General features: G+C 45.5%; 1 protein-coding gene and 1 long non-coding RNA gene across 3 annotated transcripts; one reads left to right on the top strand and one right to left on the bottom strand.

Annotated features, from left to right (window-relative positions):
- Nucleotides 1–116: 116 nt before the first annotated feature.
- Nucleotides 117–23,272, top strand: LOC116961738. 2 transcript variants are annotated; one of them, XR_006166099.1, is made up of 3 exons: nt 117–344; nt 4,791–4,965; nt 22,943–23,272. It is a non-coding gene; the product is annotated as an uncharacterized LOC116961738 (long non-coding RNA). The 2 variants fall into 2 exon arrangements; XR_004407120.2 differs by lacking the exon at nt 22,943–23,272 and adding an exon at nt 5,293–6,198.
- On the bottom strand, nt 14,881–20,289 carry CEBPB (CCAAT enhancer binding protein beta). The gene has a single exon (XM_032993622.2). The coding sequence runs from the start codon at nt 19,967–19,969 to the stop codon at nt 18,983–18,985; it is 987 nt and encodes a 328-aa protein (XP_032849513.1). The 5' UTR covers nt 19,970–20,289; the 3' UTR covers nt 14,881–18,982.
- Nucleotides 23,273–27,872: the final 4,600 nt, after the last annotated feature.

The raw sequence follows: 27,872 nt of genomic DNA, 5'->3' as shown, positions 1-27,872 counted from the left end.
ACTGTAACGCTTGTGATGAAAATCAAGGAGAAAACACATTGTCACTATAATCAGGAGATGTCTTGAATGGATGCAAAGGACAGTGTTTGATTCAGTTTCCTCTTTTTCTGTTTTGGTTGCTACAGAAACAAATCCGATATTTAGATGGAATTAACAGCTGTTACCTGTGTCAAAGAAATGGAGATCAAGAAGAAGCATGACTGGGGAGAGGACAGTCAAGCCTCACAATGTGGAAAGACATGAAAAAGACCCAACAGGAGAGCAAGAGGATGTGAGCTGTGCTGTGCTTGCAATGAAATCATTGGGCATTTTGCCATGAAAGCAGAACTGAATTGTTCTTTCAGGTATGAAAAGTATTGCAAATTACAGATATAGAACTCACATTAAGAGGTTAAGAGAGGAAGCTGTTTGCTACCTAGGATGAGCCAAGAAGCTGCAAAAGCTGGGTCCCTAAATTTGTGTATTCTAGACAAGACTGGGCAGAGGTCTTGCTTCCAGCATCCCTTGAGGGTGTTTTTACTTCCCATTATTATATATCATAGTTCTCCCACCACTTCCTTGAGTTCTAGTGGCCTTCCTTCTCTTTTCCATCTGATGAAGAGACTGCACTGTAATCTAAAGTATACTGGAATCAACAGATGTCTTTGCATTGTCTTTAACAGGCTTTGAATCGGAGCAGAGAGGTCATAGTTCTTAGGTTGATAATTTGTTTTGCAGATGAATTGGGACATTTTGCTATTGTTTTGATTTGAGCCTCAGATAGACCTAGAAATAACAGCAGTAGCAAATACTTAAAGCAAGGTTCATGCTGATGGAACAACCGAAGGAGTTATGTATGTCATCCCAATACAAACAGGATCTTAGTGGCAGAACCAGGAATGAAGGCTAAGAGTTCTGACTTCCCTCATTGTGCTTTCACCATTCGATCATGCAAACTCCCCCAAATTATCATAAAATTGTGCAAAGAGTAACATCCAGCAGAGACCAGCTCTGCCTGGCTCCTATGAGCTTGCCAAGGCTGTTGGGATAGTGAGGGAGAGACACACAATTAATTTGAAGAAGGTTTTTTTCCCCCTTTTTGTCATCTTTGTGGTGGTTTGTGAAATGCCGGGAAGGGACAGCACAATGAACAGAAAATGTTCCAAGGAAACCAGCCTTCTCCATGCCATTGCCCAACAAGCACCCAGTGTACCAACTGCGGAGCTTTGCATAGGAGGGTATGACACACATGGGGACTGTGATTTCTGCTGGCACAAGGCCTCTCGTCCCTTCTGAATTCACAGAGCAGAGAAAGGGAAGAGAATCAGAGCCTCTCCCTGCCTGGTTGAGGCTCTCCCTCACCTCCAAAACAAATGCAGGTGCAAAATTATCGAGTCCATAATTTTTCTGCATAATTTAGAGCCATAAAATGGAAGCAGCCTTTGAGCATTTGGCTCTTCCTCTCTTGCAAGTTAGGGCCAGATGCAAAAGAGGACTTAAGCACCTACAACTGAGTAGGTTCCTCCCTGCTCAGGATAACATTTCTTCCAGTACCAGCAGCTTTATGTCTAGACATGCCCAGAGCTGCTGTGATCTGAGCAGCTTAATACAGAGTTCCCACCTAAAACCCACTGGGATCCTGAAAGAAGTAAAGGAGCGTCTATTTTCTCAGGACAAACAATTCAGATGGAATATTCTGAACAAGCCTAATACACATCAGCAGGACCAGTCCCCTCACGTGATACAGTTGTAGCTACTTTCTTTTAAACTTGACCAGGTGGGAGAGATGCTATCTGCCTGGATGGTTTGGTTTTGACTGACAAACCTGAGCAGAGTGAGACTCGTCCTTAGCCATTTTGCATAAGGGTCCAGGCCTGCCCCAGTCACGTGGGGATTGTGTAGAAGAATAAGCATTCTCTCTTGGAGTGAGTTTATAAATCTGAAAGTTTCCAACACAAAAAAGAAACAAAAATGCAAGCCCCCCTTCAAGGAAAACATAAATGTAGAGAATTAAAAAAAAAAAAAAAAAAAAAAAAAGGCAAAAAAACTGAAGAAACCACAGTTATTTTGCTGGCTAATATCATGAAGACATGATAGTACTTGCAGCTTCCTGCTTGGACCTGGCTTGCTCCAAAGTCATTTTGTGTGTTAATCATGTGGTTTAGATGATGAAGATTAGGTCTGAGTGAGCTGGTTCAGATAAAAAGGGAAAAAACAGCAACCAAACCTTCACTCAAAAACTTCAACCTAAAATTTTCTGAGCTTTGAATAAAAAAAAAACAGAAACGCAAACAAATTTTTCTTTATTATTCCTTTGTTTTGTAATTAAGATTTTATTTAAAGGTACTATTATTCATTAGCTACAATTATTCATTCAAAGCTTTGAAAGTGCACAATGCTGTAAGGACTGCTGTTATCACTGCAAACACAAAAGTACACATTTCGAGTTCACAGAATTATATTTCTGTCCCTTTTCCTGAACTGGGCTTTTAAATGGAACTAGGTTTTTTCATCCTTTTCACTGCTTCCAGTGTAACTACCACCATACTATACAAGTTTCTGCCCAGTTTTGTTTCTATGCGTCTTGGCCTGGAATGTTCAATTATATATTTCCTGATAAAGACTCCAGCCAACAGCTAGCAATTTGGCCAATGTTCCTCAAAAAATTGATATAAAAAATAATGTTCTAAAACCTAAATGGAGATGTGTGAGTGGTCTGATTCTCAAAAAAAAAACAGGAATTGCTTGTTTCTTGGTAATTTTAAAAACTAAAACTATGTTATTTAGCACTTTACTACGTAATACTTTTAGATACCTATTTTTAAATGGTTGTCTCAGCTGATGGCATGCCTTTGTGTTTGATTTGCACATATTTGGCATGTGGTGCATGAGGGAAATACACACCTACTCCATTTATGCCCAAGCTGGACAACTCTTTGCAGATGTCAAACACATGCATAACAAGCCAGATATTTGCTCATGCAGACGTTAGGCATATAAGTACAATTGTTGAAACTACTGGCCTCATCTTCCATTGCTTTTAAGTTTGGGAGACTGAGAGCCTGGCACTTCCAGATGTGCTAGACAGCATTTTACACACCCTATGGACTTGTCATGAGTCCATGGGTTTGACTGCACAGTGGAATCAGGTTCTATGTATACTGTATATGAACATTTCTGTTTAGAGAATCAAGTCTCCTGTGTTACAGTCCATTACCAATGTGCAGGAAAGCTGACTTGAAGTATCCCACAACAGACTAGCTCTGGGGGACAGGTTACTGGTCAGGGAGATACCGTAGCGTCAGGCATTTCACAACACAGCTGGACCTTGATCCTTCCAAAGTACAGGCAAATAAATGGGATGCTCAATTAGGTGTCTAGCTCCTTCGCTATAGACACTGGCAAGAGGCAGGTACCTTCAAAAAGAGGTTGAGCTTCCCAGATGTTAAGGAAACGGGCATTCTAACAGTTCAGTAAAATTAATCCAAGCCTTCAAGCCTTAGAGCCGAATATATGCAAAAGTGAAGTGTCAGAGAAGGACACAAGACTGTGGCAAGCACTGTCTGGAGGCTGCTGTTCAGTTGGTTGATTTTTCTGCACACCTGCAATTACTGATTTTGAGTGGGTATGAAGGAGGGAGCTACTTTTTGTGACAGCTGCTGTTTGTGCAGCGGTTCAAACTCAGTTTCAGTCATGATATATTAAAAAAGGAATGAGTAAGCCAGCTCTGGAGGGTGACTTCTATCATTATAAACTAACAAGGCTTGGATTAACATTTGAACTTTTGGAATGCTTATTCTAATTCAACCACAGAATCTTCTGAAAGCTTCAGCCATCGCTAATTAAAACATGCAACCATTTATCTGTGGTTCATCCATGCACCTAGCAGTTTTTGCTTTAGTGAGTCTCACTGATGCAAAGTGTCTGTGCTGGGGTGAATGCCACTCAGAGAAACACATGGACTAACAGACTCTACACTTTTATATTAACTCTCTTATCCCTTACATAGTTGGGAATACTACTGTGGCCTCTACCGTGATTTAGAGTGAAAACTAATAACCCACTTCAAAAATAAACTGCCCTAGGAAGTGTCTTTGAAATTTTTCTTAATGCCATATTAAAAAAACATAACATATGAATGTAAATAATTTTCCCTGCAATGAATGCAGTACAAACATCCCAGTGTTTTGCAAGTACCTGAGAGCTGAAATATAAAACTGTCTATAAACAATAGCGAATCTGACAGGTCTGTTTTATTTCTCTTCCTCCTCCATCTCCCCCCAGTGTAAATGAATAAATATTAATGAAAAAGAGAAGTAGTAACACTTATCTATTAATTTTTCTCCTTTTATTTTCTGATCATGCTTAATTTAAAAATGTTTTGGGGTTACATTTAGTCATATATATGGTTGTTTGAGCCTTTTATTAGCCATGATTCATTCTGCATATCAGCATAAAGTGGTGCTCATGCTTTCAGTCTATATCTGTTCCATGATGCTCAGTTATCTGTCTGCCCTTGAGCTATTGGTAGGGATGGATTTGCATGTACACTGTTCTCCTATGACAATAGTATGCCAGGAATGACCGGTCTGGTATTACCTGGTCAGGTGAGGTTCCATTCAAATAATGTACATGCCACCAAAACAATTCAGATCAAAGGTCTGTCTTTCAACAGAATTAAAATGTAAGGACTTCTAAAGCAATTTTAGCAGTTGGCTTTACAAATGAACTTATGTCAGCTGCTCTGTATGATGACTGACTAAATTACTTATATCTAATCTTATCTAGCTATCTGTCTGTCTGTTTTTCAGCATTTCAGTACCCATCACCATATTATCTAGGCGCCACCATGAGATTAAGAACCTCTGCAGTGACATTCTCAACATGATCTGTTCAAAGGTCATTAGCAGAGCCTTTCATACTGGAAAAGATTGGAGGAGAGTACAGAAGTGAGCCGCAGAAGGAGAGAAAAAGGAAAAGGAGACGGTAAGCTGTTGGAGCCATTTTGGTTGTGCTCATCCTGTGTGGCTTGCTTAGCTAGTACTAAAGTATAGGAACCTCATGTCAGCTGCTTTTATTCTGCTACAGGGACTATAGTACTCGTTGTAGGCTATTGTCACCTCAGAAAGTTATCGCACATGGCCTTGAGATTACTGTCCTTGTGCTTTCTTCAGGTGCTGGTCTTTATGATTTCTGTACATTACTGCCTCAGAGCAGGATATTTCTCTCAAAAATTCCCAGCAGAGAGCAAGCACTGCAACTCAGGAAAACACCCTCTCCAAACTAATATATTAGTTAAATTTTTATTTTTAGCTTAAGTGTGCAAATCCTACAAACTCTGTGTTTGAAGAAACAAGAAAGGATGTTTTCAATGTACACAAAGTTACATAAGACCCACAGAATCATGAAAGATGATTTGATCTCACGAGGCCCGATCCTGCTTCCACTGAAGTTCGTTGCTGTAGCATCTCTGATTGCCATGAGTGCATGCCAAGGACAACCTGGGGAACTTGCATTATGGAGAGATGGCACTGGCCATACTGTGTTCACTGATGCAGTCTGTTGTGACTGTTTCAAGGAGTATACTGGTAAGTGAAAAATTTGCCAAAGCTCTTTTTTTCACTGCTGCGGTTAGGAAGCCAGGTTCAGGCCTGAGGAGGCCAATGACAGTATGCTGACATGTTGCTCAAACAAACCCCCAGAGGTACAAACCCCCCTTTTGGTACAAAAACACTAGGGGATTTACACTAGGGGATAAATAGGTGGTTCCAAAGCGAGAAGGAAAGAGCCAAAGTTGGAAGCTAACCACAGTACGTGGGTGTAAACGATTACCAAAGGCTTCCAGTAACTCTGCTATCATCAGAGACTGGCTTTATGGGTATGGCCTCAAGAAGTTTCCCTCCACTTAATTAAAGAGGCAGATAAGTATCTAGGTGGAGTGTGCAGATAGGTTCTGAATGAGTTATCCACTAAGGCTGGTTCGCTGCACCTATTGTTAAAGCGAAAATATAATATCAGATTAATGCATTATATTTGCCTATTATAGCACTATGTCATCATTATATGACATGTTATAATTAAAGCCCTGCGTTAGAAACAAAACTATTTGGCTTGGGATAAGTTGCCTTTATGACTTCTGTGGTTATGATTTCCTCCTTTTCTTAACCCCTTAAAACTGCATAATATAGCTATTTGTAACTGTATAAAGAAAGTTTCTAGTTTCAGATTCTAATCTCAGGTAATTCAATGTAAATAAAGCAAAAATCTGGCACATAGTCTTCCTGTGTCTGAATATTTGCTAATAGAGGGAAATCCACATTGTTTGGGTTGAAGGAGTCACAAAGATGGGCATTAGATTAAAGGAACTCACCATCTAGTCCTCTCAGTTGTCATTCAGCTGTCCACATCAGTTCCTGATTTTGTACAATTCCCCATTACTTTCCAGGAGAGGAAGCCACTCTGTGTACTTTCACTCTTCTTTTTCCTTCCTGGAACTACATGAGGAAAAATTGGTTATTAGACTAGTTTCTGGACCTAGCTCTCAGGAAACCATGTTCACAAATGCAAATCTGCAAAATGGGTGTGTGATTGCGTGCCTAACTTGGAGATACGATTAAGATTACAGTTTGGGTAACTGACTATGCTAATATGTTTAATTAGTGATTTGCATATGCAAGCATTTAAATTTAAGTAGTTGGTGATTCATACAGTTAAGTGCCAACCTTAGCCTTGCTGTCAGATTTAGACAGACAGAGTATGCCAGCAGTACCCCCTCTCCCCCACATCAAATGCACAGAGCAAGTGTCACCAGTCAAGGTAATTTCTTGAAAACTGCCGGGCTTTGTCTGTGTGAGAAGCAAACGTTGCAGGGCGATGAATCTTCCTGCTGTTGTTTGGTAGCAGCTTTTATTATTTAATATTTAGCAATACACTTATATAAAACTAACTGATGTCTTTGCTATTAGTAACTGAACTGTGCATTTGTTTGGTTTCGAGATGACCACCTTAATGAAGAGAGGGCAGTTGCCAATAGCTAGGGGTGATATCCCACTGGCTTAGTCAATCAGTTGGTGAGAGTTTATTCGTTTATTCTGTTGCTGCAATGCTGGTAACTCAATAATTTGCCTCCTAATTCATGGATGACCTTTCACCTAGACTTGGAGAGAGCTGAATTTGGCCTTGGTAACTTGCTTGTGCAGTTTCAGGGCTTAAGCACACCAGGAACTATTTTGTTATTTCTGTTTCACTTAGATCTTGGAAATGTGCATTCTCTTCACGGAGGCAATTTCTCCCTTGCAGGAAGGCCCCAAGAGTTAACTGCCAGATGTCCCAAATCATCAGTCTGGGATACATACAGACTTCTGATTTATATAGCTTATTGGAGACACATTTTTAGCATTTCATCTAAAATAATAAAATTCCTAAAGTGTAAAGTAGAAAACTAAAAATAATAATATGTAAAAATGTTATTTTTTTTTTCCTAGAAAAGTTATTTCACCAGCTTTTGCCAATGGTACCCTGGCCCCTGCTCAAGGGGAAACTTCCCTCTATGGCTGCTTACTCACAGCAGTCAGTTACTAAACTTGATCCCACTGTGACTGCTCCCGTTCGCACGGAATCGGTGGCTGCGAAGGGATGACTCAGAGGGCAAAACAGGATATAATGGGCCACACATGGCATTCCAGAAGAGTGTGTTCTCTCCAGTGCTAATTAATTTTCTGCTCTGCAAAATACTTAAGAATACAAAACACGGCTAATTTATTTTCTCTTTAAACATTTCCATCAGCCTCTTAAAGGTGTTTTTATGAACTCCATTCAGTCCTTTACCATGTTGATTGACGAGTCAGGCCTAATTACATGGATGGTTTATTATCATGACATGTTGTCCCTGAACAGCGTGCTGTTGCATACTTAATAAAACTGCGACAATACCCACCAACATCAGGAATTACGTACTGTCAAAGGGAAGGGAATTTGAAAGGAAAATTCTGTGAAGGCAGCGCTCAGATTCAAGGGGAGAAAAGGGAAGACAGTACCCAACTTTGAGGGTGATTTCAAATACCTTAAGAAGTATGAGGCATGATAAAAATATGGCCCCTGCAGAGGATTTCATCATGAGGGATAGGCTTCTCTACTCACAGGGTGAAAAAAATTACTTTCTAATAGCATCTGCCTATTTTACATATATAATGAGCCAAACTCTGTGTGGTCATGTTACTGCCTGGGAAGTATTTAGAGTGAGGGACAGTTGTGCTTCCAGTCATTTTCACCAGAAGACTTTCCCTTCTGAATTCATTCATATTTTATTTTTAGCTTTTAATGTAAACTTTAAATAATTAATATATGGTATCGTCAAGGTCTCATATCTCATATTTCACAGTTCTTGAAACAAATAATACCTGAGACACATCCAGGAAATATCTGTCTGCAGATAAAAGAACTGAATCAAAGGAAGATAAAGTAACTTGCCCAAGATCCTGAAACAAGTTTGCAGCAATGCCAGATACAGGACTTTGCTTTCCTTTCTTCAGAATCACTAGGTCATCACTCCTACCTAATTAATGCGGGGCAGAGGCTGAAAAGTGCCCATCTGGGCTTAACATTTAGCACAGAACCAGTGCTGCACCCTCCTGCACCCTGACAGATCCCACCCCACCAGCTTGCTCGGTTGTGTGGCGTGGCCAAAGCCCTCCTGAGCTCCCTAGCTAATGTTTAATCCTTGGGGGGAGGCTGGAGGAGAGCACAAATTAGCTGAGAGAGGTGTTCATTTGGAGGTCACACTCACCTCCCTTCTCCCCTCAAGACATGGTGATAGGTAGAGGAGGGAAGAAACTAGTACTGCATTTGTAAAGAAGCTTATAATAAGTGGGCTATCCTGCCCTAGATTTGTACGCAAGAGTGATTTGATTATAAAGAACTGTGGATCTTGACAAGCTGTGGATGCAGGGGGCTGACTCGGCCAGAGTTCCCCAGACATAAGAGAGTGAAAGGCAGCACTCTGCACAGGAGAGTTTTATGCAAAATGAAATGTTTTTTGCATTGGATAATTAATTTTTCCATTTGTCCACTTCCTAAAAAGCCCTTACACATACCCAAGTGCCAGTGACAAACCCTTCTCAGAAAAAAGCCTGTTTTGAAGCAAGTGAGGGTCACAAAGGTGTGAAATGCTGCTATCAGAAATGCTTATTTTGGATCAGCAGAGACTAAATGTTTCAGTGATGAGGATGGTTCATGAGGAGAAAATACAGGGCTGTTGGGAGATGGTTCTCACCCTCTTCTTTGAATGCAGATGAGGATGAAGCCAGCTTGTGCTTTTGCATGGCAGCACAGCATACCCATATTTTCTCAGGCAGAAACACATGCTGGAAAGGTAACTTTTCTTTGAGGAAGAAAACCAACCTCGTAATTTCTGGCCTTTATAGTAACCAAGATAACCCTCAGAGTGGGAGCAGTGTGCGAAAAACACAACAATGTCTGCCTCAGACTGCAGAAACCAAGAAGTAATAGACCCGAGAGGTCCATATTGTCTCTTCATTATAGGAATCTGTTGATCAGAAGATTAGGAAGGTACTGACTTGAGAGCACAGGTATGACCTTGATTAGCAGTTTCATAGTCTTGTAAAAAGCATCTCATTTTCTCTCCCAAGTAGGTGGAGCTTTGTTGGCAGGTGGCGCCTAGGAAAGAGTTACCACTATTTTTTTTTCCACATCTGATGCTACCTTGGATGCTAAATTGGAGTTATTGCAGAGGAGAGGGTGCTACGGGGGGCTGCAGGCTGCATCCTCCAGCCCTACTCCATGGGCTCCCTCACAGACAGTCGCTGCGGGAAGGGGGTACCCGACGGCATTAGGAGGGGTTTGGGCCTGAGCCGGGCGCTGCTGCAGCGTGCTGCTCTGCTCCTGCCTGGCTGGGCTGGGTCAGGCACCCACAGAGTGCACGGCTGCCCCCCGCCCCCCCTGCTCTGGGAGTTACATGTGTTACAGCAGGATTTTGCCTCCTTTTTAAAAAAAAAGAGAGAAACATTTTAGTTTTACCTATCATAGTAAACTGGCTCTAATGCCAGTAAAGCATGCCTAATTGGCAGTATTTAGAGACTGATCATTTCAATTTATGCCCAGAACAGGTAGGGCAGCAATGAAAGCCTCTCCCACCCAACCCCACCCCTTCTCACCAATGTGCCTCAACCCTGCCCTGAAGGGACCACCTGGAGGGCTGAGCAGGGAGTTCCCTCCCTCTGCGCAATAAAAAGGCACAGTCCTACAGTAAATACCAGGTTAAGCTTATAGCTGTTTAATAGTTAGTGTACCTCTGGTAATAAAGCTCTTGCAGGGCTCGTGCAGAAGAGCACCTGCTAGTGAGTTAATGCAAAAGCAGGAGCCATTTGCTGAGGTTTTGCCTTTAAGGACTTGGCAGAAAACACTAGAGTGGAATTTTCACTTCATGTTACCATGGGGTCAGTGGGAAAATAGTTCATTGCCCCTAGCCTATCTGTTGGAAACGGTTCCCATCACTGCCACAGCTTGCAATAGCCTTCCCAGAACCATGTACTGTTTGGTATCACTTCCTTCTTTTCATGCCTCTTCACCACATGGAGACCTGCCTTCTTGTCCTTTTTGCCAAACCCTTTCCCATCTGCCAGCCTCACTCGTGAACTGTATCCCCTACAACCAGGCACAGCACTGTATTACAAGAGGTTTGAGTGCATCATTCCTACCTATTTTAAGTGTCCCATCCTTCACAAGCCAAATCCACTGGAGCTAATTCTGGAGAAAGCACAGTCAACACATATTTGTTATTGACAGAGAAAGAACTACCAAGGAGTAGTGGTTTTCCCCTGTAAAGTGGGAGCATCTGTTCATCTAAATAAAATGCTTTGCAAAAACAAAACAAAAAAAAAGAGCAAGCCCTGTACAAATACCATGTCACTGGGAGCCTTTAGCGACTCAGGCTTATGCAACTGCAGCTCTAAAATAAAAATAACATTTTCCAGTAGCCATTAGTAGCACCCAGATTGCCCAATGCAGTCATCATTGCTTTTCTCAGCATCTGCTTTATCAGTTGTCTTCCAGCCCATAGAAGTCCATGGGTCTTGGCAGCAGCTCTTGCTGATGTGTAGTGGGTTATTGCTTAAGAATCCTTTGATCTGCCGCCAGGTACTAACACCATGCTCTGCAACAGCGGCTTGCCAGACCTGGCCGGCATACAAACTGGATGGGCTCCTTCAGGAGGAAACCAGGATTCCTTTTGGCCTGTCTGAGTGCATCTCACTCACCATCCTTCTGGACATTCAGATTTTTTATCATGTTTTCTTTCCCAGGACTTATGCCCATGCCACAGCTGCATCACAGCAGTAATCCAGAGGCCAGGCAGCTGCAGCTGAGACTCTGGAAGGATGTTTCAGCAGAGCACTTGGCACATCCATAACTTTAAAGCTTGTGTTCAGCATTGTTTTGCTTCTGCTCAGAATGTACACTCAAGTACTTTGTTGAACTGGGACCCAGTGATAGCTGTTAGAGCATAGGCGGTATCCCACTTGTCAGATGTTTTGTTGTGTTGTTTTGTTGTTTTTTTTTTTCTGGGAAATGCAAAAATGCTGAAGCCACTGTCATGTCTTTCTGTACAGGAAGAGACAGATAAGTCAGCCCATGTGCATGGGTAGCTCTCTTGAATTTGAACACATGAAATGAAAGTGCTCAAAATTTGTTAGGGCATGTGCTGTAAAACTGAGCACGGCACAAAAATTTTCCCAGAGACACTATGATCTCAGATCCATGTATATACAGATCCATGTAAATACATCCATGTAAATACAGATCTATGCATTTATCATTACTCATGCAAGTAATAGTAGTTCCACTGAAATCACTACAGCTACATGTATAAAATGAAGCACATATGTAGGATCAGGATCTAAATATATAATAGGCAAATATGCCTGCAGCTATGGCAACTGCACTTATAACCAGAGATGCACATATGTGCATACAGCTTCTATTACATTTAAGGGCTAACTGATAACATAAAGATATATGATAAACTGGTGAAAGAGCGAGGACCAAAAATTGTCTCTTTTGTTTCAAAGCTCAGTATTTATCCCTTGCATCTTAATTTCTGTCAGCATTCTGCACTCATTAACTCTGCAGCTATGTAATTTGCTTTGAAAGTGGTTAGGGATGCTGTGCGCCCAATAGCTGAAGTCATACATAAAGGCCTTCTGCCTTCTCTTCTACTCCTTCAGATCTGGGGACTCAACCCAACAATCAGCATTACTCTTAACTTCAAGCACAAAAATATTTTCTGCTACCATGAGTGGTCATCAATAACTCAGCAGCGAGAAAGCAGAGCTGCTTGGAAGTTGTCTTTCTTCACAGAGCTGGCACAAAAGCTGGCTTGTGTGCTGAAGTTAAGCATAAGTGGCTATGGTCCAGCTTGCATTCCTTTAAGCTACCAAACTCCTTGATAATTACTCTTTTTTTTTTTGTAATTCTACTCATCTCGTTATGCCAAGTTGTCCCACGGATTTTATTCTGCTCCTTCTACGTTTAAATGTTAGACACACTTAGGTATCTTGATAAATTACATTCTAGGTTCCTTTTCTGGCCTTTTGTATTTCAAAAAAAGATAGAGACAGAAACTGTATTTTACCATTTCAAACAAGACACCTAGGCTCAGAGAAGTGTGGCAAATCACTGTCAGAACCATCCACCCCCGAGTTATTGTCTAGATGGCACAGGCTGGGGAAATCAGCAAAACAATGTTTCTGCTAGGGAGCCGCCACTGCTCTCCTTCTGCTTCTCAAACCGGCTCCAGGCACTTTCTCTTGTTCTTGTGATTCCCTTCCTGAATTACTTCAGCCAAGTAATTGTTTCATCATGTTGCACAGAAATATTTTCCCATCGTGTCACCATGACATTCATTTCTAAAACCGAAGCTCCTCCGCTTGCTTATAGAAAATATATCACAAAGCTTTTGTGGACCCAGATCCCAGCTGAGCTAACGGAGGAGGAGAAGGCAGAGGGATTTTTGTATTGTTTGAGAAGACTGATTCCTATTACTGTAATTTCTAGGCAACATCAATGAGCTGCTTACCGCAGGCTTAATGAACTGCTGTTGCAACGTACTAGCAAACCCAAGGTATTTATAGAAAACAAACAAGCCGTTGCGCTTGGTTTGGATGGGGATAGCGACCATAGTGTCTTGTAGCCTCTATCAAAAATTCAGTTCTTCACTCTGAATGGCCTGATGTACAGAGGTGTCCCATTTGTGCTCATCAAAACCAGGTCTGCTGATCAAGCCAGCACTTCTACAGTGCGCCTGATGGAGGGAATGAGTGAGTTCTTAGAGGATTTATTCCGCAAATTGTATGAAATTGCAAGACCTAGGTTTAAACACCCTGAACTCTGAGAAAGTGCTTTGACAGCTATGTAATGTGTGATACAGAAATCCCAGGGGCAAGAGCAGATAGGACTGGGCAAGGTGAAAACTGGATGTAGATCAAAGTCTTTCTTAGCTTTTAATTAGCTTGAAAGTATCATTGGAATATATTATTATTTATTGTACAAATCATTTTAATAGCAAATATATAAATTCGTGAAAATTTTAAAACAAATGAGGGTTAAATGTGGTGCTGCTCTGTGAAATTGTGCAAAGTAGTCAGAAGGTTTGGAACTAAATGTGTCCCTGTTGTAAATGCAAATCAATTAGCTTCAGCAACTATTAACCCATTTATCCTCATTTTGAATTCCAGCCCTATTGTTTCTCACATCCAGGCAGATCTAACCGCCAACATTTCTAGGAGGGGAGGAAAGCCTCTGACTCAAAACATTTGAACAACTTAGCAGGTGGGAAAATGATCACGAAAGGCATTTTGGTTTCCAATAGAGTTTCCAATAGATCAAACAGCACGTGGGAATGACGGCCGTGCCGAACTTGAGAGCTGTGCCCGAGCGCAGCTCCCGAGGCCCCGTGTGCTGGCACCAGACCCCGGGCCGGGGGGTGCCCAGCGGCCGCTGCCGCTTCCAGGGTCATCGCACAGAGAAACTCGCTCGGAGTTCCGCGTAGTTTTGCATCAGGCTGACACTGCACCATAAATTTCACATGATTCTGCTGCCAATCTAAGGCTGTATCTAATCTTTTTAGGTGTTTACATACTCACCATAGATTGTGTTGCTCGTCTGCCCAGGCTGGGGCAAAATAGCCTCGGTTCACGTGAAAGAATCAGGAAAGTCAGAAACTTCAGAATATTGTCAAAGTGTAGAGTTTCTACCAAAGTTTAGCTTTATGTTGCAAAAATTAAACTCTCAGACTTGGGTCCCAGCAAAGAATTAAATAGAACTTAATCCTTTTAATGATTTCACTTGTCTGCTCAGCAAGTATCTCTCAAAAGAGAATTAATTCTCTCATATATTTAATGTACAATTTTGGCCACATTGTTTTATTTTACTTTATTAATTGGTTAAAAACAGTGTTCACAATTTGAACAGAACTGTTTCCTCGGGAGTAGCTAACTATATTCCTAGTTTTGTTCGGATTTCCTGATTAATGTATTTAGGACCCTTTCAACATGCATGAACGGGTTTAAATTTTTCTTTACGCTTCACATTAGTCTATGAGGTTTGCCCTAAAATTCCAACTGTTAAGCATTTGCGTAGATTTAAACATAAAAAAGGCTAACACTCAGAAGAGTAGTAATAAAAATTTTTTTGCAATCAGTAGCAAAAGGAGTTAGAACCAAATTTGTCATTACCCGCCCCTCATCCACCATGTAATCATCTATATCCAGCACAAATGAATGCAGAATCCTGCCGTTCCAGTTTGGTGGTGCACATGAATGACAGGAAAATGCAAGACAATGCTTATTGTATCGTAAGCGATATCACTATAAATAACAAAAGAAGATGTGTAATTTGGCCTCATATACATTTTTTCTCTTTATTAAAGCAGATACTGATTTGCATTGACTTTTATTCTGGTCACAGCTAATGAAACATTGCTTGAAAACTAGCTAGTATGAGAGTAACTTCATATTTTTATACACATCCACATCAATGACAGTTGTTCTAGCAATGAAATTGTAGAGGTAAACATTGTGCACAAAGCTTTTTTCAGGTTGTGATTTCGGTATCTGAAGGCTATTGCAGAATTTCAGTGAGGAAAAAAAACGTACTGTTATCAAATGTGATCAGGTCTCCTGCCCAATAACCCTTCGGTGCATGTGTGCAATTTGGGTGATTTTATTTGCTACAGGAGAGACAAGTATTAGTATAGAAACAAGAGTAAATTTTCCTGCATCTTCCAAGAGTCACTAATGGAAGGCAGTGGGAAAAGCGTGAAAGCAGCACCACAGTGTCCGAAGTGCACGGGGCTAGACATGCTTTGGGCAGATAAGCAGAGAGTAATAATTTATATTAATAGAAGAACTGCTAACAAAATTTAAATTGTATTTTTAAAAAAATTTTTTTAATGATACATATGATTCCTTTTGCAGAACTAAGCACAACTGAATTCAGACACCTAGCAAATGATAAAACAGTGCTAGACGCTTTGGGAAGGGGATGTCAGTGCCAGGGATTTGATCTTACAGACTTATTTCTGCATGGGAAGAAACTCGGTTATTTTGGTAGTAATGAGAAAGACCTGTATGAAGCAGTCAGTGTAATAAATAATTTGAAGTGGAAAACAAAAAAAAAAAAAAAAAAAAAAAGCCCAAACAAAATGCTGTTTATAAACTTCCATAAAAATCACAACAAACTACTGGACTAAGTGCCTTAACTTCTCTGCATGGTTGGCCTGCATAGAGCCTGCAAAGTCCTACCACAAGCTGTTCTGAGTCACTTTAGGAAAAGACACTCAGGAGACTCTGTCAGAAGACAACCGAGACGTACCAAGTACTGCTTTCCGTCAACAGAGTCTTATTTGTAATGGGAAACTATATCAATATTTGGAGCTGAGCCACTGTTTGGACAGGGATTTTCCAATTCCCCCACTGTGATTAGAAAAGGTATTTGGTATCTTTTGTCTACTTTAGTGCTGGGGGTTTTCTCAGATTCACTTCCAAACTATTATTTTCCAGACTATTTTTTTCTAGGAATGTTTTAATTACAGGGACTTTTTCATATGCTTGTTTATAAAGCAGGGTATTTCATCACCTCTGTGCATTTAATAGCACTACAACGCTCCTAAAATGTAAGTTATGTGGGTAATACAAGATTAAGAATGAAGGATTCAGGAATTCTCTTTCCAACTCTTTCACAGATTCCTTCTGAGACTGTTGTAAAATTGGTGCATTTACGTCCTCAATTTTCCTGTCTGTAATTGCATCTTTCTGACAAAAACCCATTGCCGCACAAGTTTCCTCCTGAATGAGAAATCTCTAATCCTAATTAAGAGATACACTGGAATAAAGCAGCAATCTAAACATCATTCTTTAAATTGCAACAACACTGCACTGGCTCTCCCAAACTGTGGCAGGCAAAGTTTAAGGACGGGGATTAGCTCACTCATGCCTGATACAGCTCTATCTCCAAAACTGGACTATTATTTAAACAAATATAAATACCTTTAGTACATCTTATCTTTCAATCTACCCTGCCTTCCAGCCCCCACAAACTGAACTTTTGTCAGAGGCTTTGTCATTTATAAAGAAAAAAGAAAGAAATGTATCTGAGGACATCCTCAATCCTCCCGCAATTCCACCCTCCGCAGCAGTCGGTTCTGACTGGGAACACTACTTCTAAGTTTGGGTAACATTACATGGCCTACAGCACAACAAGAAAATAGGATCTAACGATGTGGATAAGTTTCGTAACTAGAAGAATACTAGAATAAACAGCCACAGGAGGCTGGAGTAATCATCATCACGAGGGACAGTCAAGACAAGATCTAACGTCTATCTTGCCTGCAAGAACTTGAGTCATGCTGGTGCAGGAGCTAGCTCACCCAAGAAAATCTATTCTTAGGGTCTCATAAAAACAACTTAACTGCACTGTAGGAATTAAAAAGCAAGCGGGTGCAATCTGTATCAGGACTAACACTCCACTACTTACTACTGCACAGCTCCTAGCAGGAACTATGGAAGCATTGCCAGGAGCAGGGAATGTGTAACAAATTTCAGTAAGAGCTGTGGGAGATTCAGCCACGAGAGGCTATGATCTTAAGGGTCAAAAAAAGCAAACCAGTCCTTTCAGGAGAAAACATGCTTAAAGAAACACTAGAAACAAACAACAAATTGAAGATTTGTCCTGCAATCTGTTTGTATCGGAATATGTAGCAGCACATTCAAGTCCACTGTCTTTATACTGAAACCCCTTCTGTGTTCAGCTGTCAAAAAGAGCACAGACGATTAAGGAGTTTCTTTTCTGGGGCACTGGGAATCTGGATCTAAAAACTTAATGCTTAAATTTGGCCTAACAGGAAAATGGAAAATGCTGAGTAAGACCCGATCATTTGCCCAACTCCCTCCACGTAACCAGCTTGAGACTGTTAACTTCTTACAGACCTCGAGGCAGCTGCATGCAGCTGGGGAAATAACCCAGCCTGGGAGCCCTGGCAAAGCTGGCTTGTTCCATCTGCCAGCAGAGCCTAAATTCTCTTTGAAATAAAGTTATGGCCTGCTACAAACTTCTTCCTCCTCTCCACCCCCCCACCTTATCTGTTGCTTGCCCCCAGCAAACACGCATGCACACAGAAACAAACCCCTCTCATCAGAGAAACTCTGTCTGCAGTTTTTAGAAAGTCTTAAGAGAACAGATAAGGGAGTTGTTCATACGCCTCTCACCTGGTTGGGTTTCATGAGAGCTTCCTGAGCAACGACCGAAATTACCGACATCCAACAGAAATGCTACTTTCTCATGTTTATTCCTGTAAACTACAAACATAAGAAATGCTGAATCATAACTTAAAGCATAGAAACTGTAAAGAAAAAAAAAAAAAAAAAAAAAACCAAACCCCAAAACTCATTTCAAGCTTCCTCCTTCACTTTTTCTTCCTCCCTCCCACTTCAGACTAGGTGTTACTTTGCCAAAGATTGGTCATGGTTTGGATAGCACATCTCGCTCTACACGTTCAGAACAGCAAGAAGTGCAAAAAAGCCCCAACACAAACACCTCCTCCCCAAACGACACCCAAGCGGCAGCTAAAGCAAGTGATTAGAGGAAATAAAAATGAGGCAACAAGAAGTGGCTAAAGCTTCCAGCTCTGTGCTGAGTTTCTCTTGGGGTTTTTGGTTTTTGTTTTTGTTTGTTTTCTTTTTCCTCTCTCTGAGTCACAGAGAAAGCCAAAAGACCAACAAAAATCCTGATCCCTATCACAGCATTGAACCAGATTCAGCTAGAATTTCAACCCTGCATTTAACCTAACTTTGAACGTGCCTTCAAAATAAAACAAGCTACTTTTTTTAACCTAGTCATAAAGTTTATTAAAATTGTTCATTAATGCTTCAAATGTAGCAAGAATGCATAGATCCCAAAATATACATATGTATTTTCTTATAGAAATAGATTATTCTTTATAATAAAAAAAACTGTAGGAACATCTTTAACAGATTACTCAATTCATGACTGACAGTTACACGAGATTGCATCATGTACACAGCATTCCCAGCCATGCTTAAAGGATTGCATCACTTTGCCCTTGCTCTCCTCTCGCTCTTTTAAATAACCCCAGCGCCCAGCAGCCTGCAGAGCCCGCCCGGGGCCGGGGCCTCCGGCCCCTCCGCGCCGCTCCGCGCCCCTCCGCGCCCCCCCACCGACAGCCCACGGCCCCCGGTGCGGTCCCCGCGCGGCGGCGGGGGCCTTCCGCCAACATGTAAATAAAGAGCAAAAAAAAAAAAAAAAAAAAAACCCAACAAAAAAAAAACACAACAACAACAACAAAAAAAAAAAAACCACCCCTATTTCAAACCAACCCAGCAAGCCCCCCCCGGCCCCCCGCGCCCCGGCGCGGAGCGGCGCTGAGCAGGGCTGGGAGCCGGCGGCTCCGCTCGCCCCGCGGCCCGGCCGGGGGTCAGCAGCGAGGCGAGGAGGCGAGCAGGGGCTCGGGCAGCTGTTTGAACAAGTTCCTGAGGGTGCTCAGCTCCCGGGAGAGCTGCTCCACCTTCTTCTGCAGCCGCTCGTTCTCGGCCGTCAGTTCCAAGACTTTGTGCTGCGTCTCCAGGTTGCGCATTTTCGCTTTGTCGCGGCTCTTGCGCACCGCGATGTTGTTCCTCTCCCGGCGGAGCTTGTACTCGTCGCTGTGCTTGTCCACGCACTTCTTGGGCTTGTTCTTGCCCGCCGGGGGGGCGGAGTAGCCCCCGCCGCCGGCGGCGGACTTGGAGGACTCGGAGGGGTTGGGGGTGCCGGGGGGGCTGGAGGAGGACGAGGTGGACAGGTTCCCGCTGCTGCCGCTCGGCACCGACTGGTAACCCAGGTAGGAGCGCACGGTGCTGCCGTAGGGTGAGGACATGCCCCCCGGTCCCGGCCCGGCTCCCCCTTCTTCCTTACGGGGCCCTTTGCAAGAGTCCAGGGTCTCGAAGACCGGCTCCACTTTGGTTTCCACGATCTGGGGCGGGAAGCAGCCCGGCAGCCCCCCCGCTTTGTGGGTCTGGCTGGCGCAGGGGTGGCTGTGCCGGGCGAGGCTGATGTAGGTGTAGTCGGGCTTCTTGCTCCCGCCGCTGCCTTTATAGTCCTCGGCGAAGAGATCGGAAAGGAAATCTTGGCCGCCGCCGCTGCTGCAGGGAGGCTCAAAGTTGCCCCCTGCTGCTGCTGCGGGAGGAGGCGGCTGCGCCGGCTGCTGGGATGCTAAGGGGTCCAGGTAGGGGCTGAAGTCGATGGCTCTCTCGTGGTCCCCGACGGTGAGCTCGGTCATGGAGCGGCCCCCGGCCGCCCGCGGGTGCAGCTTGTTGAGAGCAGCCAGACAGTCCGCCTCGTAATAGAAATTAGCCACTTCCATGGATTTAAAGGCGGGCGGCTGGATGGGGAGGCATGCTGCGTCCCAGGCCACCAGGCGTTGCATGAAAGCAAAGGGGGATGCGGGGAGGAGAAAACGACGCAGGGGGGGCCCCCCCGGCAGAGGATCGAGCTGCCGCCGTCGGGGTGGGGGGCTCCAGACCCTGGCTCAGTCCCCGGCGCTGGGCTCGGCCCCCGGCGGCGCTGCCCACCTGGGCTGGATCAGGGCCGGCGGCGCGGCGGGGCTTCACCGCTCCGGGAGCTGCGGCGGGGGCTGGCGCGTCTCCTCCGGACCATCTGGTTCTGGGTCCCGTGTCCTCAAGTCTCTGACTTAGGAAAGTTCCTTTCCTCAGTTATTTATAGGGGCGGTGGATCCCATAGCAACAGGCGCGTCACCGCCTGGCCGCCTGCCACGCTGCACGCTCGGTAACTGCTGGCCCCGGCCCCGGCCCCGGCCCCGGCCCCGGCCCCGGCCCCGGCCCCGGAGGAGGCACCCGGGGCGGGTGTGCCGGTGCGGTGCCCCGCCGAGCCGGCCGCAGCAACGCGGGGCTGTGCCGGGAAGGGAGGGGAGCGGGCTGAGGGGCCCCGCAGGTGAGGGCAGAGGTGCCCCCCCGGGCACCGCTCGGCCCCGGGGGGCCGCGGGGACACGCGTGTGCCGGGGCCGCGGCGGCGTGGGCTCCGTCTGTCGCACCCGCGGCGGGGGGCGAGGCTCGGTGCGCGGGGCTGCCGGTGCTGCGCGGGGGTGGGCGCAGCCCCCGCCCGGGCCCCGCTTTACCCTTGGGGAAGTCGAGGCAGGAGGGATTTTTTTTCCCAAGGGGGGGAAAGCTGCGGGCAGGAGACGGATCCCGTTATTCCCTGTCCCGCGCCTGCTCGAGGGAAGCCCACCGGCAGGCAGAACTGCCCCTGTGCGGTACAACGAGCGAGAGAAGAGGCCTCGGAGCAGGGCACGGCGGGCGCCGGGCTCCCTTCTCCTGGCTGCGAGCAAGCCCAGAGCTCCCCTCCTCATCTCCTCACGCAGGGATGGTGGCCTTAAAGTTTGTCTGGGTGTATTTACTTTCCATGATATGGTGCAACTGTCAGGGTACACGAGCGATGGGAGATCTGTGCACTGAAACCAAAGGGGACCATATGCAACATGATTTAGAAGGAAAGTGAGATATGTGCATAGAAACATGGAATCCAAATGTTTTTGGAATCGCGGGGTAAGTTTGGGAAGGAAAACTGAGTCTTGATGTCCGTTTTAATTAAAGACACCCACCTTGGGAATCAAACTTACATTTTCACTCTCTTACTCCCACATTTACCTGTCTACAAGCTGGTGATTCATCCCCAGAATAAAGGACATTAATTTAAAACAAAACATATAATTAAAGGAAGTAGGAGTGTCCTTCGCCTCAGTAAAGAAGACCTAGCACTGCAGGGAAAATGACACTGCCTCTTAGAATAATGTGAAGCAATCCTGCGGTGTGGGAAATATTGTAACGTTAAGCCAGAGGAACAGGTATTGCATTATACGATTCAAACAGTCAACTGTTCATAATGTTCAAACCCCAGAACTTTGAAAAGAGGAAGAATTCAAGAATCGGTCAGTGGATCATCGGACTTTTTCTGGTTTTTATTTTTTTTTTATTTGCTTTTTCTTCTCAAACGATTTTTTCTTTCCATAACAAAAGTACCCTAACAGGTTTTCAGGCTTCAAATATTTCTAGTTCCATCTTTATCTACCAAGTTAATCTTTGGTGAATGCACCAGAGATTAAATTGGAGCTGGGTCTGGCCAGAGATCTGGGTCTGGAGGTTGTAGTTGGAGCCCGTACCTTTGTAAATACAAACATCTGTATGGGGTGCAAATACTGGCAAGTTACAGTGAGCTGAGGCTTGTTCTTCTGGCTGTGCACTCCCTCATTCTGCGTCTTTATCCTGCATTCTGATCTGGCAGTCACATCCAGCGGCTGCCCCAACTGGCCCTTGCAACTGAACTCTTTGAATCGGTCTCATGTGCTTCCTACCTCCAAAACATCTAAGGGACCCACAAGCCGAAGGTCTCCTACCGCGGTGACCTGCTGAGTGAGATACATGGTTGGTCTTTCTTGGCGTTACCTCGACAGGTCCCCAGCTTGCCACGGTCGTTGGCTAAGACTGAACACTAAAGCTGGTTGGTAAATTGCCTGGGCAGTTTTTCAAGATATTTTTTGAGATCTAAATTTGCCCTCTTCAAATTTCTGCCCTATTCTCTGCTGCTCTGCAGCAGAAAGTTGTACTCCTGCCCAGGCTGATCTTCCCAAACAAAATAAAACATCTGTGCAACTGTCATGTGAAACAGATTATATCAGGGATGGTGTGGCCCACACCTCCTTTCCAGGCCGGTGCTGAGTAATCCCGTAGTCACCAAGATCACACGTCAGCCGGGGTGGTAATTGAGGTTGGATGCCCAGCTTGTCCCCTCCTTCCCTTCTCCCCCCTCACCTCCCTGCTGTACCTGGATCTCTTTAAACTTCCTCCAGCTCACCTCAAATCCCAACATCCTCTCTCATGGAGCCGACGTCCGTTCTCAGCTTCTCATGGGAACCTTGTTGGCGGGACTAACCACTTACCCAAACCCCCAGCATTCGGCGAGCAGGTTTTGAGCTAACTCTGGTCTCTTTTAAATTGTTTCTGCACTTGTCATAACAAATGCATGGCCAGAAATGGGGTTTTTGAAATGGGAACAGGTGCAGAGCGAGGCTCGCACCACAGAGGATTGGGTGGAAGTCTGGGCACACCGAGCTCTGGCCCTGCGAGTGCCATGGCTTGGCCTGGCCAGATGTGCAGAGGCTGCTAATAATCATCCTGGAAAACCTCCTCAGAGAGATGCTTTAGATAGGAAAAGAGATGCAGACATTCCTGGTGAAGGGAGCTGGGCACTGATCTCACTCTGTGAAAAGCCCAAGGGCAGCAGCCCTTCCGCAGCACGTCTCTCGACAGAGCAATTTTCAGCAGAAAGGCAGCACTTCTGTGAAAATCACCTTCTTTCTAGTAATTTCATGTTTTCTTTTTTTCAGAACTAGTCAGCTGAGGAAGGAGACAGCATAACTCACGAATTACTTAGTAAGAACATCAACATTTCTGAGCAGGAAAAAAATAAAAATCTGATGCAGTAGAATCCAGATTCCTCTACATTCATGTGTGAAACATTACAGATACTGGGAGGGTGACAGAAGGATACCAGAATGGTGAAAAGGTGAAGAGAAGAATCTCATCCTCACTGTTCATTTCTGTCATTAATTAAATTCTGCTCTCCAGTTTCCCTTATGTACTGTAGGAGCCACAACTTTCCAGCTCCAGGCTCAGACCTACAATAAAACATTGCAGAGGCATTTTCTTCCTGGAAATTGTCTTCTTTTCCAGGATTTCTTGCAAAGCTCTCCAGTTCATGCGCTCCAGGTCTACAGCAGCTGTCCCTGGAAGGACACCAGATTTGGGGAAATGCTATTAGTTTAATGGTGACGGCTCAAATACTGGAGTGTTTATAAGAAGGTCTGTGGGCTGAGGATCATGCTCAGGAAAAAGGCTGGCTGTCATTTCTGATGCTTCTTGCTGCAGACTTGTCTCATGCGTTATTTCCCTTGCAGTAGCTCTTAGCAGATCAGTAAGATCAGAGCTGCATCACGCCAAACCCTGTGTGAACACAGCTGCTGACCCATAGACCTGCGGTCTGAAACAACATGGAGGGGCCCAAGAGGAGCAGAGGGAAGAAGTTAATGCTGGAGCTTGCATCAGCGAAGTAGATGCTGTAGGTGGTACGTTGGAGGTGAGCTAAAGAGGAGGCTGTGAGGGGTTCCAGAGCAGAGTGGTATCCATGTGAGCAGGCAGGCTGGGAGAGAGCACAGAGGTGGTGTGAGAAAGGCTCTGGGGGATACGAGGGGACCTTGCCTGAAAGACTGGCTTAAGTGGAGCAATGTTGCAATAAAGGCAGCAAAATAGAGAAGTAAAATTGAAATTTATTTCTGAGCATGTTGTGCGCTCTGTTTTTTCTTCTTCCTAGCCCCAGGTCCCTCTTTATACAGCCACACACCTTATGCCAATAACAACTCATAAGCTGTACCTGGCAGAGGCCAGATTTCAATCCATTGCTTTCCAATTGCTGTTCTCCACTGTGAAATAACAGAACTTATGAAATGTTCAAGACAGGGACAATGTCTCAACTCGGAGAGAGGTTGGCTCTCCTTCCGTCTCCCCCAGCTTTTAGACCAGGCTCAAGACTTTGCCTCATTTTAACATAAAAAACGATTGCCACATGCTTTCCTCCCTTCTGAAACCGCAGCTGTGATACTCTGCCTTGCAGTCCCCCGTGGCAGGGAGCTCCCCAGGCAGTTGCAGGCCATGTCTCCTGGCCTCCTTCGCTTCTTTTGTTCCAGACCAGAGTCCTCCCCCTGCCTAAGTGCTCCCTCACCCCTCATTCCCTTGTGACATGGTGATGCTTGGGTATTTGTTGGTCTTCTGCTGATTTTCTGCTCACCTCTGACCTAGCATGCTTGGCCTTTGCCAGTGTCGCGTTGCTCAATCCCGGCTTTATCTACATGTTGCTCTTTGCCCTGCCGAGTGCGACAGAGACGACATCTGGAGATTGGCACCACTGCCTCCAGCCGGTGGGACAACATGAGTGAAATACCTTCCCCTACCAGACTGAAAATTTTCCAGAGCAAATTGGAGGTCAGAGCACTCTGCAGCTCTGCGAAAGGAAAGGCAGAGAGCACCCAGACACCCGTGGAAGGGAACAGTGGCAAAGCAGAAGCTACAGTCTCCAGTCCCATGTTGCAGAGAAAGTCCATGCTGAAGCCATTTGGCTGGCAAGACATGGGCTGTCTTTCCAAGCAGGGACAGTAAGAGGTGACTTTGTGTTTTATGAGTAGCCTGTTTCCTTGTATTAAAAAAAAAAAAAAACAAAAACAAAAAAACCCAAAAACCAGCAGCAAAGTTGCAGTCCACTGACTTTCCAGAAGTTCTCCATAGTTCTCTGACATTCCCTGGGTAATCGTAACCTCCTACTTTGATGAATTTGTACAAATCACATATTAGTGCTTTTTTCTAGCATATTCAAGCTTTCAAAAAGTACATCAAGGGAACAGGAATCCTATCTTTCCAGGATACCCTGCCAAGTGTCAGAAGTTCCCAGTAACGGAATTTTCTAAAAGAGGAGAACTGTTCAGAGGTCTTGAGGCTGTGGGCCAGGTGGCTGGAACTTCATGGTGTGTATTGTCAGGGGCAACATAAAACAAGGGAAGTCTGAGAGAGGGTGACAGGAGAGTGGGCTTAAGTGAAGAATTAACAGATTTTTCTTCAAGAAAAGCATTAAAGGTCTGTGCCCTTTAAAGGTCTATGTAAATACTTTTCTTTTTTTTTTTTTTTTTTTTTTTTTTTTTTTTCCCCCCCATCGTGCGTCGAGCCCTACGGGGAAAGCGGGGCTGCCAGGGAATCCGTTAGGACTTGTTGGCTGTGAGTAGCGGCATCCCAGAAGAGCCCGTGGGCTGGTCGGTGGCAGCCGCCGTGGGGGACGGGGCGTGGGGGGCAGCCGCAGCGCGCCGGCCTCCGCACACCCTGCTGCTCGCTCCCTGGCATCTCCCTGCCTTCGCGTTTGTGGCTGTGGACGGGGAGCCGTAGGAGTGGCTATTCCAGCTCTCCCACCCACTGACACTTTCCCATGCCGGAGAGAGTCCGGCGAGGGAACCGCGGGCGGGTTCTGCTCCCCCCGTGGCTCCGGGCAGAGGCCGCGGTGGCCCCCGAGTGGGCGAGAGGCCTGGGCCTGAGCGCAGCCCTGGGCTGCTGTCGGGGACGGAGGCGTGAGGGGGCAGCGGGTGGGAAACTCGAGGTGATGTGACAACTGTGGACTCGCGTGGTGGAGCAGGGGCCGGGGCCGAGCCCGCTGAAACCCTTGTCAGCGTTTGAGGGGGGGGGTGGGGGGTGTGGGCGGCCCCCCGCCGTGCGCCCCCGCTGCTGCGGGTGGGCTCCTGCCCGAGGAACCCACGGAACCCCGGGGCGATGTGCGCGGTAACTCCCAGGCTACACGGGCCCCGCAGCGTGGAAGGGTCTCCCGTGGGCGCCGCTGCCCCGCCGCCCGCGCGCCGTCAGCGGGCCTGGAGCGCCACCTAGCGGCGCGCGGCGGCGGCGGGGCCGAGGGGTGGGGCCAGGGGCGGGGCCAGGGGCGGGGGGCGGGGCCAGGGCCTGTCTACCACATCCCGATCTGGTCCTTCTCTTCCCCAAAGAGCATCAGGAGTTTCCTGCAGGATCACTCGCTCCCCTAACCCAGGCGGCTGCTCAGAGCCTCGGCGGCCCTGCCCGAGCCGTGCCGGTGCCCGGTCGCCGGCAGGCTGCCTGATACATCCCTCTGAAGTGGGTGTTGCGAAAAGGCGTCGCACTCCCGCAGGGCTCCATTCCCGTGGCTCCATCCTTTCGTGGGATGTGGCGGTACTACGGCTGCACCAGCTCCTGGGGTTTCACCAGCGTCTGTGAACTAACTTACTGTTTCTCCCTGCTCCCCCAGATAATGATAAAAAAAAAAAAGAACGTTCTTGAGATGTGTCGGAAATGCTCCTTCGTCTCTAGGGAAGGACCAAACCCTCTCCTAAACGGTCTGTCCTGTCACACTGAGGTGAGATTAGAAGGGGCTTCAAAGCACCTTTTCCCTTTTGCAAAGACTGTCTTTAGGCAGCTGCACTGACATTATTGCAGACAGATGCAGCTTCATTCCAGCCAATACCAAAGCAAAACTAATAACCATTTTCCAAGAGAATTTGATAACCCACCCAAAGCCAAACCTCGCTAGCAATATGCTGTTTTTCTTTATACTGACAGCCCTTTTTGCCTCGACCACACAAGATGACTAACAGATGTTGAAGATGTCTTGGGAAACCCTCCTGAAAACTGTACCTCAGTTAAAACCACTAATATCTTTTCTCTAACTTACACATTCATAAAGGGGACGTATGGTCACATATCTCAGAGCACATTCAAAGGTGCCATATGCTGAACTGACACTAATTCATTTACATTCACACCACTCCCGTACTAACGTTATTGAGGCCACTGTGACTCTAAAGGCATCTTAGCAAAACCCTCAGCCTCAGAGCAGCCTAACTTCACAAAAGTCTAATGACAACATTGGCATCCCCCAATGCCAGAATGTTCCCATCCCTCAGTCTAAACACAGCCCAGTCCAACAAATAGAGGCACCCCAAGCTAATGCCTTTTAATTGGCTTATTACCCTATTAACAGAAAACAGAAAAATCCCTCCCTCAGATAAATACCTTCTTCTGTGTCAGCAGCAAATCGTTATCACTTATAGTTTCCAGAACTCTTCATGAGTCCAGGACTCACTGAATTCCTGAGCCATTTTTCCCTTAAGAACCTCTAATTTGAGCATGTAATTCCAGCTAAACATTAATTAACTTGTGACCCCCCAAACTCAGGGCAGGCTCTGGGAGGCACACGCCTTTTAGCCTGCTTCGGAGGCGCGGTGATTCCAGAGCACCATGAAGTGGCAGCGCAGAGCAGCCCTGCGCTGTCTGCTTGGGCAAGTTTGGGGAAATTCCCGGGCGGTTTGGGACAACTGACGTTTCTTTTCCAGCTCTCTGGAGGGGGAGCCGGCAGGGCGGCCCCCGGGCCGCATCCCGCAGGCGCAGGACCAGCGCTTTCCCCCGGGGCAGGTGCGATGTGCTGGGCCGCGGGTTTGTGCTTTGCCGCCGTTTTGGCCTTGCTGGCGAGGCAGAGAGAAGCGTTATTCACCGTGGCGGATCGTTTTCAAACCTTTGGATGATACAGACATCTGGTTTAGTATTTCACCCTCTGTAAATGGATCGATTTGCAATGTTTAGGTGAAATCCATCCAGTTGTTTGAAATATTTATTATTTTAGTGCTATTTTATTTGATATTCAAATAAATCTGTTGCAGAAATCATTTTGTTTTATAGCCCTAACGTAGTACTTAGATATTG

Source organism: Tyto alba, unplaced genomic scaffold (assembly GCF_018691265.1).
Source record: "Tyto alba isolate M040663 unplaced genomic scaffold, T.alba_DEE_v4.0 Super-Scaffold_33, whole genome shotgun sequence".
Classification (NCBI taxonomy): Eukaryota; Metazoa; Chordata; class Aves; order Strigiformes; family Tytonidae; genus Tyto; species Tyto alba.
The sequence above is the reverse complement of the archived record's forward strand: the minus strand, read 5'-3'. Positions and strand labels throughout refer to the sequence as shown.

Excerpts from the sequence above, each read along its gene's own strand:
- CEBPB (XM_032993622.2), bottom strand. The coding sequence starts at position 19,969 with ATGCAACGCCTGGTGGCCTGGGACGCAGCATGCCTCCCCATCCAGCCG.